We start from the raw sequence: 18,740 nt of genomic DNA on the forward strand, positions 1-18,740 counted from the left end.
TAGCGAATAAGTGGAAAAATATGCACTTAATGGAAAAACCTGTAGAGATCAAAATTGATTGTAGCTAAAAACAAAAACAAAAAAAAACAAAAAAAAAATCGTGTACTTACGATGTTTACAAACCCAATACAAACGGAATTATTGCTTGTTGAAAGTTGATTGATATTTTCAAACGCCAAAATAGAAAGTTTCTATGTACAACAGTGATTCCCAAAGTGGTCGATATTGACCCCTTGGGGGTCCTCTATATGAGATGCAAAATGTAATTGGGTGACTTTGTTATACATGTAATTAAATTAATTCTTACAAAATGGTGTCAATACGGAGCTATAAGCATAAGAGGAATTTTTAGAGAGGCTTCCTCTACCACCAACTTTTCGTTGTAGCTATTGATCTGAAACATAAAAATCAAGTTTTTAGTTAATGTTTGAACTAAAAGCAGAAGAAATACGTAGGGGTTTCAGAAAATATCAAATTTTAACAAAATGGCGAGAGTTTAAAAAATTTTTTTTCTCGTCTAAAAAATCATAAAAAATCGGTCGGGCAACCAAAAGTTTCCATTTTATCAATAAAATCCTACGTAGTTCCCTAGAAAAGGATGTTATGAAGCTTGTGACAAAGTTTTTAATTAATCGGATTAAAATTGGTTAAATAATTTTTTTTTTTCGAAAAATTATTTGACTACATCATTTTTAATATAATTCCCTACTATTTTAGTAAAAAAAAGATGTTGGCTCCTTAAGGAGAGTATGGGGGAAGTGCTGAAGCCTCACGCCCTGAGCAGGTAGAGGTCTCAAAAAATTACTGATTTGATCATTTATTTTAAAAGCAATGTTGTATCCGTAGCATTTTTCCCAATAAATTGGTTGGAAATTAAAATGAGCGGTATTTAAAATCCAATGTATAGTGAACGAATTATTGTAATTTTATCAAAATACTAATTTTTCACTGCATCCGATAATTTTATCCTCTAAATAATAATAAATTCTATATTCTACGCATTCAAACTGTGAATGCGTAGAATATAGAAGTTGTGACCAAGTTCCGCGTCTCTTGAGCTCATGGTAATTATACTGCGGCAATGTACATCGAGAAGACATTACAGAATATAAATTTTGATGAAATAATTAAAAATTTTGTTACCACTAAATCGAGAAAGATATTACAATTAAAAAAGTTCGAGCTTATTTTGATTTCCTTAAGTAACCCCAGGCCCCGCTACTTTTCAATCCAACGGTGTTAACAAATGATAGATGTCTGTATAATTATGTTTTTCTCTTAGAACCGGATTCATTTAAATTTTATGCATATTTTCAGGTTTTCGTTTGTGGTATTCACATAATTTTTACTTTCAGTTGGATTGTTTTCTATCCAAATATAAAATTGAGTCACTGTTTACACTATAAATACACCAACTGTAATAATTACACAGTGTGACGTCCGTTTTGATGTCAAAAGACTGAGTATACCTTCAGTCTCTGAAGACGATAACTTGGTTACCGAAACGAGCATCAGACAGTGTAATTATGAGTGCTAGTATAGTGGTAATATAAACAGTGTGTTTCCAACGGTTGCAGAACATCCAAAGGCAACGCATGTTGTTTAGTTTTATTATGGAAAATTAATTAGGAAATTATAGAAAATCATAAAAGAAGCAAGTGTGTGGGGATAAATAGTATATTTGTATTAATATCTTAAAATTCATTTCGGAATAATTTGATCTACTAATGATGATTCTTATCGCGATTCAATTTTTGATAATTACTCATTTAAGTTTTTTTGTTTTATTTCAGCTTTGGTGGATTTTGGTCCCGCCGATTTCAAGAAGGTGGTTCATCTACACCTTGGATCTTCGGCGGGGTGCAGCCAACAATATTACCTCCTACCTCATCAAAAGACACAAATTATTTCCAACATATAATCAATAACAATATGGAGAACGATCTACGTGAAATACTTCGAGAAAAAGCTGAGAAGCATCGCGATTATTATAATTCCAAGTTGGTTACCGATACTACCGACATCGATAGTTCGCCAATTGAAGAAAAGATGGCAGACGAAGTACCAAGTTTAGACGTGAACGATGCTAACGCGACCGAAGTACTCGAATCGAGTTGTACGGGGTCGATCAATTCTAAATCGAGACAAAGAAGACGGGGTGTTTACGAGATTGAAGCAATGTTTTCGGAACCGGTTGAATTTAAAAGTGTAAAACTTTTGCGTCAAAATTATATATCAATGCTAGAAAAAACAACGAAACAACTTTCGTTAGTTTCAGATAATTCAAATATCGATAAAAAAACCGAGAAAAGACAAGAAATCATGCCTGAAAAATTAGAGTTGTTAAACGAAAAAACGGAATTGCTTGTTCCACCTTCAAGCGGTTATTGCAGTTCCACTGCTTCGGGAACTAGTGATGACGAACGTGAAAAAAATTGGAGGAAAAGTGAAAGAAGAAGTGGCAGCACTGATTCGGCAGTACAAAGTGATGAGGAGGCACCTATTCAAACCAATTGGGGAGAAAAAAATGAGGAAATTTCGTTGTCGAATGGTGAGTGCATAATCATTAAAAATATTAAATGAGTAGTGAATGTGGATCAATAATAACTAAAGCAAGTTGTTGTTCTGGTGTTATCTTATCGATAGCCAACCTCTAATCTTAATATAAATAATGCTTAATGTTTTCTTACGTTTGACCTTAAACTCTCCTAACTTATACTTTTATTGTTCTCAATTTATATATAAAGCTTAACAAAACATCAGTTTATCAATAAAATGTTGATAATACTCATAATAATGCGTTATTAGAAATACTTTAAAATATAAAAAGTTGACGAAATATCAATTTATTTTAAAATTTAAAATACTTATATTTACATTTCATCCAATATCTAAATGTTAGACTGCATTGTTTTAATTATTTATAGTTTATTTCAGATAGGCATAGAGTAATAAAACCTCATTAGGTATGCAAACGGACCACAGAGTGACCCAACGAATATTTAAGCCAATTTCATAGTTTGGCATTGATTTCATTGTAAAATTCTTTCTTTTTATAAAGTGCAGGTAGTACCACCCGGGTTGGGGTTAATTTATGGGTTTAGCCTATTATTATGCATTCACAAAAACATGGAAATTATTGTGGCAAAGGCGTGCCGGTAGGATAATCGTACAAAGGGAGAGGCACTAGCTGAAGGTGGAACGGTACCTGTTAAATGCAAAACGTAACTGTATAATCTACTACCTAAGTAATCCCTACACAATATTTCAAGACCTACACCTATGGCCGACACCGAAATTGAGCCTAACTGGACGGAATTCCCCATTTTATTGCTCTATACCTTTCTGAAATAGACTATAGACTCAAAAATAATTACGAGTTTTACCATGACATTTACAAAATCGAATTGATCTTGATCTTGGACTTGGTTTTACTGTAAGATTATTACATTTCTTTAAGTAGCCTAGACCATGCATAAACAAAATATTACGTTACCGTAGCAACTTATTAGAAGTGTCAGTGTAAAGTTTGACATCAAAAAAGTAAACTAGAGTTACGCAATAAATTAAAAGAAAAAAGATGTCCACCGAAATTGTGAAAATTGAAAAATTGGAGTATCGAGCAAACATCAAGTACCTGTATTTAAAATGGTTAAGAGGTAAGCAGATTTACGAAGATATGGTTAATACCCTTGATGATCAATGTCCTTCATATGCGACCGTGAAAAATTGGACTGCAAGCTTCAAAGAACGTAAATTTTCCATTGAAGATGATGACTGATCGGGAAGGCCAGTTTTTGTGTCAGTCCCCGAAAATATTTCATACGAACGCGTTCATCATATAGTTCATGTTAATTTGGACACGAGAAAAATTGCTGCAAAATGGATCCTTAAATGTTTGAATGTTGACCAAAAGCGTGCAAGGATCTGTGCTCGATTTGAAAACGATGTAGACTTCTTAAATCGAATTGTTATTATGGATGAGACTTGCGTACATTTCTACGATCCAGAAACAAAGCAACAATCGACAATGGAATGGCGACACTCTGGTTCTCCAAGACCTAAGAAGATTTTTGTCCAAAAATCTGCTGGAAAAGTTCTTGCTTCAGTTTTTGGGGATTGCCATAGAGTAATCATGATTGATTTTTTGGATAAGGGTAGAATAATAACTGGAGATTACTATTCGACATTACTGAGCACTCTACGGGAAAAAATTAACGAGAAAAGATGTGCCATGAATTATGCCATTAGCAGTTCCATTGTCAAGGGGCAATCAAAAACTAATTTCGCTAAGATGAACGGAAATATTACATGCTTTCAAATACAAATTCAAAATTCAAATCTTTCGTGTTTAACCAATTAAAACCGGCGAATCATTAAATTAAACGCTCTCCATTAGTCAAGCAGCTTTATAAACCTCAAGAGTTATAGGGCTATGATAAATTATGCATAGAATTCATAAAAGTTTTCATAAAAGTTCAGTTTTGAAATGAATGCAAAAAAACGTCAAACTGTTTATTTTATTGTTCGTCTTATGACATGAGTCAAAAAAATAAAACGTCAAACTTTTGATGACGTCATAATTATTTTTTTTTTAAATAGGAATTTTTCAAATCATTTGATAAAGCTTGTTTTTCTGCATTATGAAGAATAATTCGATCGATAAAAGTCGAAATAAACTGAATTTTAGGAGTAACTTTCAAATCATAGAAACAGTCCATTAAACCAAAATTAATTATTGGAGAAATTGTTCAAACTGTTCCATTCACTATCTGACATAGATCAAGCCGATGATAAACCTGATTTACAGAATTTTCTATCCGTGAAGTTATACGAGTCACTTCCTGTCTAATTCTTTTGATTAAGTCTACTAATTTATAAGGTAGGTTAACGTAGACCTCACATTTCAAATGGCCCTACAGAAAAAAATGAGTGGGGTTAGATCAGGTGATATAGGTGGCCACTCCATTGATCCACGCTTTCCAATCGAACTTCGTTCAAACTGGTTATCCAGATACCTTTGAATATTAAGACTATAATATGGTGGTCTACTATGTTATTGGAAGTACCGAGTTTCATGTTCTCCTATTATTTGGAACCGAGATTGTCGCACATACAAGGATTGCTCTTCGATGGGTTGTAAAGAACAGACGGATGAATATACAAAAAAAATTCATTTCCAAAAGTAAGGTACAATACAGTTTATATTTCATAATCACCTTGATGATTAAAGCATTTCTCATATCTGTGAACAAACTTTACAATACTCTCTTCATAAAATGTAGCCGCCAATGATTGTAAGTGCCTCCAAACCACCGCTTCAGTTCAAAGAAAATATGAAAATTACTCGGTGCTAGGTTGGGACTGTATGATGGGTGTTCGACATTGTCTCATTGAAATTGCTGAAAAGTCATTGCGTTATACGAGTGCATTATCATGGATCAGGACAATTCCGTTTGTTTTGAATAACTCTCCGTATGCATCACAATATGAATCTGTATTGATTGTTATTCTAAGTTGCATAAACTCCACAAGCAATATTTCTTTTTCGTTTCGGGCATGCCATACAGAATCCATGTCTGGATTTGTGTCTACCTGTCACAGTAGATTTCAAAAAATATTCTCCATCAGTATTGTAATGGTCGATAAACTCCAAAGCTGCACTCATTCATGGAGTTTTGTGTTTGTTGGTCAACATCGTTGGGACACAGCGAGCGCAAATTTTAATGAAGCGCAGTTGTACAGCAACGATAGAGTGAAATTTCCTTGCATCGATAATTCACTTACTGTGAACCTTCGAGTTTCCCTAACCGGTTGGTCATCGTTGATTAATGTCGTCTGTAGCAACAGACTTGCGTTCTTGACCCCCTTCATCATCAGTTCAGCCATCTTTAAATTTTCGATACCACTCAAGATTAACGCCATCTTTCATAAAGGTTTCTCCATACACTCGACTCATTGTTCGATGAATTTCCGCTGCACTGTTCCCTTCTACCTCAAAGAAACGGATAGCAACTCGCGATTCATACTTAGCGAAAAAATCAATAGCGAGAGCTTACTGTTGAGTTTGAGCGTTTGGTTTTTCATCACAATGCCTTGAAAATTTCACAAACGTCTGTCCGAATTATCTCCTGAGAGTTCGTGAACAAGTTGAACTTTGTATGAGTGCAGTTTTTCTTTCTTTGGAAATTTTACTGCAAACGACCGAAAAAAATTTTGAGACAATTTCTGTTGTACTTGCACGAGGCTTATATTCTAATGACAGCATTTAACTTTACATCGTCATCTATTCGTGGTCTTCTAGATTTATTAAATTAAAATTTGCAGCTATTCTACGTACCGATTTTGCACTAAAATTCAATACCAATAAGCTACATTAACATGCTGAATAGTATCAAAACCTCAATGCAAACCTCAGTAACCTATGAATTACGTTGTTCGTGAGAATTAATAGTATACCCCCCTATAAGAGGAATAAATAATTTTGAAAAAACACCAAAGAAAATTGAAACAACCCATCGGTTGATTGCATTTACCTACTGGTCCACCAGGTTAGAAAGAATATCATATGAATACAACACGATTAATCCAGTTTCCGAACAACAATGAACGTGTCCAGGTTAGTTTCCAAACATTAAGATCATAATCGAGGTAACCCAACACAGTTTTCGAAAAGTCCGACTAACCCTGAAAAACTGTTGTTTTATCTCAAAACAGTTGGTAACATTGATAAAAAAGATGTTACTAGGTATGTTTTAATTCGTTTAATTATATAGTTTTTCTTTATAAATTCAAAACTTACGTTTATTTTGTTGTTACTTAATTCTCATAGCTTTCAATATAACTTGCTTTTCAATATATTTCAAATATTAACGTTGTACGTTTTATAAATTTTTTGCATTACTTCATCATAACTCTGATATAATGTTTTTATCATTAAAAACTTCTACGACTACAGACAGTGACTCGTCCACCGTAGCGTCTATGTATAGAAAGATTGCATTTTGCTTATGTGGGTTGTGTTTTGTTAGAAAATATAGCTTTTTCCGACCATAGGAAATGAAAATATAGAGGTAAATGGAAATATTATACAATATCCAATTCGACTAGTTATTTTAAATATATTTAATTACTAATAATTATAATTATAATAAGTATCAGTATAAAAAATATTTTTGGAAAATCCTGCTTTGCCTGATTGCGCTTTAACGGTATGGATCTAATTGAAAATGTGCCAGGACAAACATTTAACCTGAATATGTGTATTTCTTCTCTTACACTTACACACCTAGTGTGACAGTCTAAAAAAAGCAATTTTTGGGAATTAAAAAAACTAGTGAAATAGTTTTAAAATGTTGAAGGCATATTTATACATATTTTGAGAATACACAGTAAAATTTTTGATATAAATATTTTAAATATTTTTGAAATGGCACGCCATCTCCGGCGGCTCCAAAAAGAAGGTCCTCCACTGCTGGAGTGATTGTAGCCTTCTCCGTTGATAAAACCTGACAAAAAAAAATCTCTTTAAACTAAAACATATTGTCTGTACGATGACTTTCGGGAGAACAAAAAAATCAAAAACTGACAAAATGGCGGCATGTTGAGAAAAAAGTTGAATTTTACCCAAAATTTTGGTCGTTTTTGGCCTGCCAAAATTCGATTTTTGATCAGATCAAAAAACTGGATGGTCATCGTATGGAGAACTATATAGAGAAGTTGCAAAAAAAATTTGATAGCCATCGGTTCATTTGTCTCCGAGTAATAACTTCATAAAATTCGAAAAATGCTGTTTCGAGAAAAACACGTTTAACTCAAAAACTATTTAAGATATCGATTTAAAATTTTGGTATGTTATTTTTAAAGGTATAACCTATCGAAATATGAAAAAAAATTGATTTTTTGAAAATATCACACTAGGTGTGCCCCTCAATGCAATAATATGTTCATGTACAAGTATTTTTTCATTTGTCGTATCTTTTACGCTATAAATACGGTGAGGTTGAATCCTTGATTTTTCAATAAATCAAGATTTTCAGAAAACAATGAGACAGCTACATTGCACTAACAGGTTCTGAATTTCTTAAACTTTTTGGTTTTGGTGCCATTTCAGATACTTTTCAGCTAATCTAGACGATTAATATTTTTTGTTTTTAAAATAGTTTTATTTGACATGTTACTAAGCATAACTCCTCAAATCTTTTGTATCGAGAACTAATAGACGCTTTTTTATTAATTTTATATATTCTACGAATTATTCTTTTTCGGCACCAGTAAAAGTTTTCTTTTTGATGTTAGTTTTATGCTTTCAACATTCCAACTTTGTCTGGTTGTCGCATCATGAAATTATAAAACAAATTGGAATGTTAAACTATAGTATAGCGAGCTAGAGAATCGGACTCCGTCCAGTTTTGCCTAAGCAATGCCACTCCGTTTATGGCTCACAGTACTTCACAGTTATGTTATATTATGGCAATGAAGAATACAACAGAAATCGACTTTTGGTTTCATTGTTTTTTCTATTCTTCACTCTATTTGTGTGTCTCGTCAAGATTTCATCCTAACTATTGTGATGTTTTTGCTTGTTCTATTTAGGTATCATCTAATTCTATTTCTTCGAAGAAACAGTCAACTTGTGTGTCACAAATAGGGTCTCAAGGTAACGCAATCTTCGTAACATATCCAAATAAAAGGTGTGTTTGTCGCTCTGACCTAGCAAAAAACCTCAGTATAAACTACGACTTTAACAGCACGTTACATATTTTGTTCGGTTGTACCAACGGGTCCTATTCTGATGGTAGGTAATTATGTTGACCTCGAGTATCCCGATACCTGACTTGTCTTGTTTTTGACAAGCTCATTGATGTCAGGTATCATATTCGTTGTAGTTATTTCAAGAATTGATTGGAAATTTTCATTCGTAATTCTTGTGCGATGTTTGCTCTTATTTATTTTCATGACGGAAAACATCTGCTCACATAAATTTGTGCTACCTGCATGAATGCAAAGAATGCGTGCTGCATGCTTTTTTAATTCCGGGTAATCAAATTTTGTAGAAGTTGAGAATATTCATCCAATTTTTTATTGGTTCACTGTGCTAAATGATTTTAATGAGGTAAATGGTCCAAAGTTTGATATTTCACCAGATTTTCCCACAGCCTCAACTTTGTTTCAAAGGCTTGAATATATGAATACATTTGAGTGATAATCAGACTTTTACCCTGTAACTTTATATTCAGATCAGTCAAGTGTTTATTCATATCTACCAAAAAGGCACAATCCATCCACCAGTCATTGTCATAATCAATTGGTTTGCCTTTTTCTAACATGAATAAGGTCACGTAAAAATCTAAAAACTACTCCACGACTGAGCCAACGAACTTCTGTGAAATAAGGGACATCAGAAAACTTTTCGTCCAAATCTTGTAAAAATTGCCTCAATTGTCGGTTTTTTAGTCCTCTGCTCCTTATAAAATTTACAATGTTAATTATATGTTGCTTGACATTGTCCATTTTTAAATTGTTGGATGCCAATGATTCCTGATGAATTATATAGTGAAATCCCACTAAATTCCCTTATTTTTTTTGCTTTAATTTAGTTACAACGCCCGAATGTTTGCCAGCCATGGCTCTCGTCAACAGCCATTGAAAAGTTTGTAAATTCCTTAATTTTCTCCTTCAGTTGAAGAACCAAATTTTGAGATGAATAATTTATTCTTGAAGCAACAGTTTATTTGAGAGCGAAAAATTTTATATTATTGACTTTTGAGATGGAAATGAAACATCGGCAACTTTCAACATACAGTCTTTAATAAAATCACCATCAGTGAAAGGTTTTGATCTTTTGGCGATTTATAATGCAATAATAAAACTTAATTTCAGGGTATCTTCGCTCCCTGTATTAGCTTTAGTAAACATCGATTATATATATATATATATATATATATATATAAACTCATTACAAACAGCAACTACTTTTCTGTATTATTGTTATCTGTTTGGTTCTCCCACTCATTGATTGAGACTGAACGCCTACAGTAAAATTCCCACCATAAATTAGTAGTGCTTCACATTCACATATTGCTAATTAAACGTGTTTATTCAAATTGTTCTGTAAATACGATCTAAACTGCTTATAAGCTCACGCATAAAATTGTTAATTAGATAATATTATGCCAGCGTTATCACAACAAGCAGGTTAATGCACAGTGCTGACGTCATTTCGTAGCACACGTTTTCTTTGGTTGCTATTATTTTTGGTTTATCAATTCGTTCGAACACAATGGAATAATGTTTGTATTTTCTGGGACACTGATATTTATATATTGTTATGGATAGATTTCTATGCGTCATATTTCTTATTTTTTATTAAATATCTGTTTCAAATCTGAATCATGAGAATAAAAATTGTATGCTTTAATCTTGGTTACAATGATATACTTTATTATAAATGAAAGAGACGGGTTTTTTTGTAAAAAACGTACGGAAACAGGTATTTTTTTTTTGAATATGTGTCACCTCGTGGTGAAAAATTTAAGTGTTTCCAACTGACCTCGTAGAAGTTCGTTTTTGTCAAATTTCCAAGCACTACTTCACACCTTTCACAAATATTGGTGGTGGTTTAGAGATTTTTCTGCTTGATCATTACTGCATTCTTCTGTGTCATTTAGTTTGTTCAAGTAATCTGCCATCTCTTCTAGACTACTGAACCTATTTGAAGCTTTTACTTTCGGAGAATTTAGCCAATAATCGTCTATTTCTAAACTCGTTTCCCGTTTCGCTTTTTAGAATTTTCAACTAAATACCATTGTTTGTGTTGGCCCTATACATATATTTGTCAGTGAAAATATTGAGTAATTTGGAATTGGGAAGAATATATTGGAATAACTAATTAGTTATTACCTTGAATATAAGAAGAATCGTAGTCTTGCGACATTGGCATCACTATCTATTGTGGAATATTCTGCGCTGGTATCACTGTTTGGTAAGGAAGTTGATTGGGAATATAAGGCATACGCATTGGTTGACCAAAATTGGCTGTTGTTATATTGTATGACATATTTTTGTTTCACACTGTTTACTATTTATATAGTATTTTTGTTGTCAGAATTTTCTAGTAATGTATTTTTATTTTTATTGTGTCCTAATCTCTAGACATTTAAACGACGACTCCTGGACGAATAATATGGAAAAAATTATATAAATGTATTAAATTTCGGTTTGAACTGGTTTCTCCAATAACTGTAAAACGCCGCTGACTTGTATGCGTTTTTGAATCTAGTATCGCGATGAGAAGAAACTACCCCTTATTTTCAATGTCACTTCCACTCCACTCCAGCTATTACCAGTATCAATGTGATCTACGAATTAATTAATAGAATAAAAAAAACTGGTACTATTAATTTGGCAAAGTTACTTAAATCTACATTACAATTTATAGTTCAAGTTGCTTTTAGTTTAGAATAGCTGGACCATAGTGTAGAAGACTTGGATTTTTTAGACCTTTTTTCAAAATAAGTTAACAGCACGCGTTCTGTAAAGCGGTAAATATTATTCTGGTTCCGCCATTCTATAAAAGTGTTATATTGTTTTAGATATGTTAAGATTTTTCCGACAACAAATTCAATGTTGCCACATTTGCTTTTTCTATGATTTCTTCGAGAGGACATACTTCAAACTCAGAATCCTCACAGTCCATCTTAACAATAATAATAATAGAAAGCCACTACTAAATCAAGACAAATCGAATTACTGATTAAAGTTTAATCATCAGTTCATGTGCTGTCAGGTCAAAATGAAATATTTTTTATTTAATAAAGGTGTGGACGATTTGCACTAATCAACTATGGTAGCTTATAGAAAGTGTGAAATAAAGCTAAAGTTATGGCACTTTTTTCTCAACGCTTTTCTACTTTTCTAACCATAAACACCGTTTTAAGAGCTACACACCGTTGAAATACAAGGTACTTTAAAAATACGGCGTAGAAAAATTAATTTTATTTGAGATTTTCCAAAGTAGTATTGACTAATAATAAATTAATTAAAGAGTGGAAGTACTTAAAAATTTATTCCAAATAATGTCCAAAATAACTATTCATAATAATTTTATAATCAAGGTTTTTCCAAAACAAATGACTCCAATATAAAACCGCAATACCAGGTTTTTAACGTGACTCAATACCACAAAGAAAGCCTAAACTTTTATTTGCATTAATGCAAATGTATATGTAAATGTTATTCCACAGGTCTATGTTGGAATTACCACAACTCCATAATTATTAAAATTCGTGTTTATATTTCTTGAAAGGATTGTCCAATGTCACTAAAAGTGATTTTCATTTTTTAATTTATTGTTAGGAACAAGTTCGCAAAAAGGGTGCTTAGCCGTCACTGTCCGGCTATTATGGAATTCTAAAATTCGGCGAAGGCGGAAACCTTTGATGTACGATTGAAATACCTGGAATTCGTTTGATGTTTTTTTTATCATAGCATTTACATTGTTTCTTTTGAATAATTTCTTCGAAGGTCTATTTATTAATTTGTTTTGTTTCTTTATTTTCTAGAAGTTTTTAGAATTCTTTTGGGATATATAAGGAGCTGTGTACCACAGTTCAGATAGTTTATAATAAATAGTCGTAGTGAACAGGCCTTGATAGAATGTGATCGAAGAATTTAAATAAATTATTTAAGTTAGTAAAATGTTAGTGATAAGTGAATTATTATAAGTTAGTTAAGCGTGTGTATAGTGTTCAAATAAATTACGATCGTAAGAGACATTGTCTATGAAATCATCCCACGAATAAAAATCGTTATTGTTGGATGAAATAATTTTGGTTTGAGGATATAGTAAATAAAGAGCGACTATTTTTTAACAATACAAAGCTGAAACCGTTGTTGATAATCGTACAGAAGACATTTTTCATTACATCAATATTGCTCTTCAGGAATTAACAGTGTATACAGTACTTTTAACAGTCACTCAAATTGATATATGAAATGCTGTACTGATTTAAATGATGATTATACGAATATTAGAAAGAAATATAAAATTAAATTATGAAAATATTGGAAAACTTGAAAAAATACTTGATTCTGCCGATAAGTCACGAAACCCTTCTGTTTTGATGTCTTTTTAATTGAAATAGAATAAGTAACAATTGAGGCAAAGTAATAGTGTGTCACATATTGTAAATTTATTTTCGTCTTTTTTCCATTTCCATGGCACATCAGTACTTATATTTCAATACCTGTACTATTACACTAGTTTACATCTGCCAAAGAAATTTTAGCTGTTGCTGACTACATATGATTTGCTATTTTCAAAAATATAAAATTATTTGATATATAGACTTTGGAAAAAACGTGTTAGAGACCAACAATAGGCAGAGATCATATTCGTATTCCAGAAACGCAGGTAGCACTCCTCCATGGCGCGCATGCCCTGATGACCAGGTGCTTCTGGAGGAAGTGGACTTTTAAGCTCATATAGCACCGGATGTTTTTTCATTATAGCAGGTCTCCTAAAAATTCAATATATTTGTCAGGTTTTTTATTTCCGGAAAATTCTGCATCAATGTGATGAAAGTCTTTATTTGTAACTCAGTCATAGAATTCCAACATTCAGTATCTTCTGTAAGTTGTCTAATTTGAGAGCCATCACAAATACTGGTTTTAATCTTTTCCATAGTGAGCTGAGGGCAATTTTTGGCAAATATAAGAAAAGCAGTTCTCGTCTTTATCTAGTGATTTAACAAATTGGTTTTATTTGTAATGAAGAAATACATTCTTCTTATCCAATGCTCTTGTTAAGCTTTACTATTCAAAAGACATATGAAACGGGAAAACTCAGTATTACAGATTGCAAGAATACCCCCTTCATTTTTATAATTGTAATTTTTTTTTAAATATTGTTTCACACATCTGTTGACATATGTTTTAATTTATATTATCTGGAATCCATAAAAAATTGGCACGTTGCAAGTACCTGCCAGGTGAGTTTGAAATTGTAACGAATCAACATATTTCATATTATACTTTAACAAGTCTGCCGCTTACGTATGTTTTAATTCACACTATTTTAAGCCTGTAAAAAAATTGGCAGAAGATTTTCTTGGTTGTAAATACTAAAATTAATCTGAAGAGGATGCATTCGTGTTGGAACTTCACATACATACATATACTATTCTTACTGTAGAAGGTCCCATCGGTGAGCTTGCCGCTCCCAATCTGTCGAGTGAGTCGGCCTCGTCGTTGCTTTTGTTGCCCGAGTGACCTGACACCCAAACGAGCTGAATATTGCATCCATCACTCACCATCTGAAGGATTCTCTTGCACTTATTCAGCCGTTATGACTTGTATGGCAGCTCTACTGTCTGAGCAGATTGAGATACTGTGTTCTTGGGGCGTAGACTGAGACATTCTATCACAGAGAATACATCTGCTCGGAAGACGGTGGCGTGTTCCCCAAGCGAAAAAAATTCGCTTATTTTGGGGTGGCCACCGCAGAAGTCTGCTCCGGTCAATTCGTTTCTCCTGGAGCCCTCTGTGTACCAGATGGCTCCATTATTTCATATAGCGGGCTCGGAGTCACCTTTCCACTGCTTGCGCTTAGTGGAATCCTCGCAGGCGTCATTTGGTTGCTGCCCCTCGAAATTATTGGGCATTCACCTATGGTCTGCGTCCAGATTTTTGAATGGTCAGTGGATTCAGCCTGCAGTTCTCTGTGATGCTCAGCCTGTAGGTTGTCCTCATGGCTTCGAATTGAATCGATAGATCCAAGCGTGGAAGGCCCAGTAGGACTTCAAGGTCCCTAGTTAGGGCTGTTCGCATGGTATAAATCCAGTGAAGGATCTTAGGTGAAAGACCTACGGTACCCATCTTGCGTTCAAATTTTCAGTTATTGTTCAATGGACCTCACTTTGAAATGCCTACTATGTCTGGTAGCTCACGAACTTTCAGTCGACGAGCATCCAGAACCGTTTTGTGGATTTTCTTCAACATTTCTGGAGTAGTGACCTCATTTAGTCGATTAGTGCGCAGTTTATTCAAACTCTGCTATCCAAGGAGCAGTCTCATCTAGAGTAGAATCTAGTTCAGCCTTTATCTTAGTTGGACTAATAATTTTCAAATAAAAATATTGTATCAAAAAAGGATGACCAATTTTTTCCATGTTTACAATTTTACTGAAAACGTTCACTATTGATGGCTGCCGAACAACGAGGCGTATTAAAATTTGAAACAGATGCTGTATATATTGTGTAATTTTTTATACAGTGGTACTTTTCAAGTAACTACCGCCATCTCAAAGTCAGGACAGGTACTTCTATGACCATCCTCGTATTAAAGCAATAAGTTCTGTTGCACTGTAAACATGCTACACTACGATATAAACTACTCTTCTGATATCCACACATAATAATATCTTGAGTATAAATACCTTTTCTGATCCATATACTACACTTTCAGTAGTGCCACATCCACGCCAAGGATCTCCTCCTCCTTCATTAAGATTTGCTCAATAGTCTGATCACTTACAATGCCAGGAAAAAATTATTTGAACGCATAGATGTAAAATAACTTTCTGTAAATTTTTAAACTTTACAGGGTCGATTCTATACTCTAATTCTTTCATATCTTGTAGATAAATTTATGCAGCCTTAGCATACGGAAAGTGTCCTGCTGCATGAAATTAGCTCAATACTATATAAATGTAAGTTCTAATCTCCCATGCAGTCAGCAGCAATGAATAATGTAACCATTGGAAAATAAGTAATCCATAGTTTCGACGTTTCATTTTTATTCTCAAGCTCAACTAACTAATTTTCAAAAATTGTAGCAAGCATTTGAAAACCATGATTTTCAGTTATTTGTGTACAATTAAACACTTCGAAAATCATGGATTTCTCTTCATCATTCAATAAGTTTACATAATCCTTATTATGCTCCATAAGATTTTCAAAAATCATTTGTGATAAAGCTTGGTGTAATAAAAAGTATGGGTACGTACTGCTCTAGCATACGCCAGTCCAGATTATATGTGGTCAATGGTATTTTCAATATATATGGTAGAAAAAACTTGTTTTATCCCACTTCCAGTTATTTATTTCATGGTTCTCGCCAAAAAGTTGGTATTCCAAATTTAATATCTTGTTTCTTGAACATCCCATACATGATTTACACAATTGGGAGCACAAGACTCAAAATAGGTATTTTTCACCAACTATGATATAATATTTTTCATAAATTTGACAATAACAAGTCATAAGTGAACATTATCAACCACAAAATTAGCGGTATTAGACCAAAAGTTAAATTTTATAAACTACATATTTCCTAGCGCACCCACCAATTTTGTATAAATAACAATTTTTAAAATTCAAATATTCTTAAAAATGAACTAAATTATACAGAATTAACTTGTAATTCAATTTTGTTAATTTTTATGTTGTTTTCGTACGATATGTCCTGATTTTACCAATGATATTCTTTTTACATTCGTCATTTTGCTACTCTTAATATCTCTATTTGTGTGTATAAGGGTTTGTTGTAGACAATTCCTTGAAATGGGAGTTACATATTGCCGCCTTTATAGTCTACCATTCCCTTCTGGGGTACGAGTGGTGCGACTCAATTTGAACGAATCCATCTACAAAAGAGAGATGTTAGATATTTACGCGGACTAAATAGCAGGGCTCACTGCAGGGACTTCTTTAAAAGATTAAAAATTCTAACTCCTCCTTCCTTATTTATCTTTGAATTCTTAAATAGAGAGCTAGAGCCGAAAAATCATCGTTATCAGTAATATGGATTTTCTACCGTAAAACATGTTCATTTAGTATTGCTAATTATGTTCCCATGCAGGATGACAATTTACTTGGTACAGGGGGCAGCAACAAGGGGTGAAATTGGAAAGTTTTTGGGGAAAAATCGTCACCGAAAATATGCTTAAAAATTTTCCCAGTTGAAGGTCTTAACCCTAGTAGTTGAAATCCCAAAGGGCTGACAGATAGCTTGGTGTAAAAGGGGTGACGGATAAAGATAAAGAGGGTGAAAATTTTGGGAAAAAATCGTCATCGATAATATGTCAGCTATTTTGACCACTTAAAGTTGAATCCCCAAGGTGTTCAAACCCAAAAGGGCTGACAGTTCGATTGATACCGAGAGCTGTGAAACGGGTTCAAATTATATCCCGAGCGCGCACCTATATAAGTGTATTTTCTAATTTTTTAAAATTTAATTTATTTAACAGACATATACATTTTTAATTTATTTATCATCTTGTTTTAAAATTCTTATGCAAAATAATGAAATTTCTTTAATCAAAGTTTATGAACCAATTGTTGGATAACCCAATATCTGGACATATTCCGTTTTATGAATACTTCTTAATACCAATTTTTTTAATAGTTTTAATTAATTGTACGATAAAATAACATTTTTAAAAAATTAATAAATTCAATTTTAATCAATTGCTATGAAATTACTTACTTTTGCAGAATTGATCGCAATATCTTCTGGATTACTTTTAGTCCTCTGAAGTAAAATAATAATCTAAAATATTTGTAGTTTTTTTTTTGAAAAAATTAGAAATGTCATTATTTTTGGTAAGTTTAAAATTTTTTACACTTACTTCTCGTTACTAAATTCTCAAAATTGTAATAGAATTTAGAAATCAAAATAAAGTTATAAAAATTATTGTTTATTTAATAAAAGATTGAATTGGCCACCAGAATATTCTACAAAGAAATTTTGTTTATAATTTCATTACAGAACAAATATCATAATTTTATTTTTATATTGAAATACATTCTAATCTATTAAAAAATAAAGAATCTGATTTTTCGATAGATGTTGAAGGCTTTGAATAATTTGATAGATATTCTTGTTCACAACAGAAGTGGTGATAAAATTCAGAATATGTTTTTATTGCTTCTAGCTTTTCAATCATAACCAAATCATTCAAACTATTGGCAGCCATAAAAAGACAATTTAAAAGCTTTTCGTCTGATGACTTATGACAAGTTACAAAATTACCACGCTTCCTCTTACGGCGAATTCCACAAAATAGACATTTCCTGTGATTGATTAGAATTTGAAGGAACAGATTCAGCAGATGTTCTTATTAAAGCATCGCCAGGAAGTTCAGAAGCAGAGGTAGCAGAAAATTATGGCAAAACATCATCAGAAGTTGTAGATATTTAGTCTGTCGGTGTAGGATTTTCATCTGCCTTTGATGAACTTTCTGATGAATCTGCAAGATTGAATTCGATTTTATAACAACGATTTTAATTTTGTATAATTATTTATTATATGTTAAAATTTAAATAATACATTCAGTATATTCAAGTAGGAGATGCAAATTGCAATAATTTAACATTATAGTCCAAGACTTTTTTCAAGAAAAAATCTCATACCATACCATACCATTTTACATTTTTTTAAATGCTATAATTAATAACTTATACAATTGAACAATATATTTCTAAAATTGTAACTATTTATCGAAAATGAATAAATAGTTTTTTCACTTAAAAACTTATTGATGATGACGTTTATAAGTAGAATTTGAAAATTTATATGAATAAGTACTATAAATATTAATAAACATTAAGTAATAACGAGCATTAGAAGTCCAGGATGAACATGCTATTTTTTCAAATGCATCTAAACTTCTTCTATTTATGGATGTAAAAAGTTTGAAACAAGCACCGTGATATCCATTTGTATTGTCAATAAGCTTC

The 18,740-nt window shown here is 32.5% G+C and overlaps 1 protein-coding gene across 3 annotated transcripts in view; it reads left to right on the forward strand.

Annotated features, from left to right (window-relative positions):
* Positions 1–18,740, forward strand: part of LOC130900180 (uncharacterized) — a 265,111-nt gene that overhangs the window by 39,868 nt on the left and 206,503 nt on the right. For all 3 annotated transcript variants that reach the window (XM_057810624.1, XM_057810626.1, XM_057810625.1), the window contains exon 2: positions 1,794–2,551. In XM_057810624.1, coding sequence (XP_057666607.1) covers positions 1,794–2,551 — 758 coding nt within the window. The remainder of the gene's footprint in view (positions 1–1,793; positions 2,552–18,740) is intronic.

This window comes from Diorhabda carinulata, chromosome 12 (assembly GCF_026250575.1).
Source record: "Diorhabda carinulata isolate Delta chromosome 12, icDioCari1.1, whole genome shotgun sequence".
Taxonomy (NCBI): Eukaryota; Metazoa; Arthropoda; class Insecta; order Coleoptera; family Chrysomelidae; genus Diorhabda; species Diorhabda carinulata.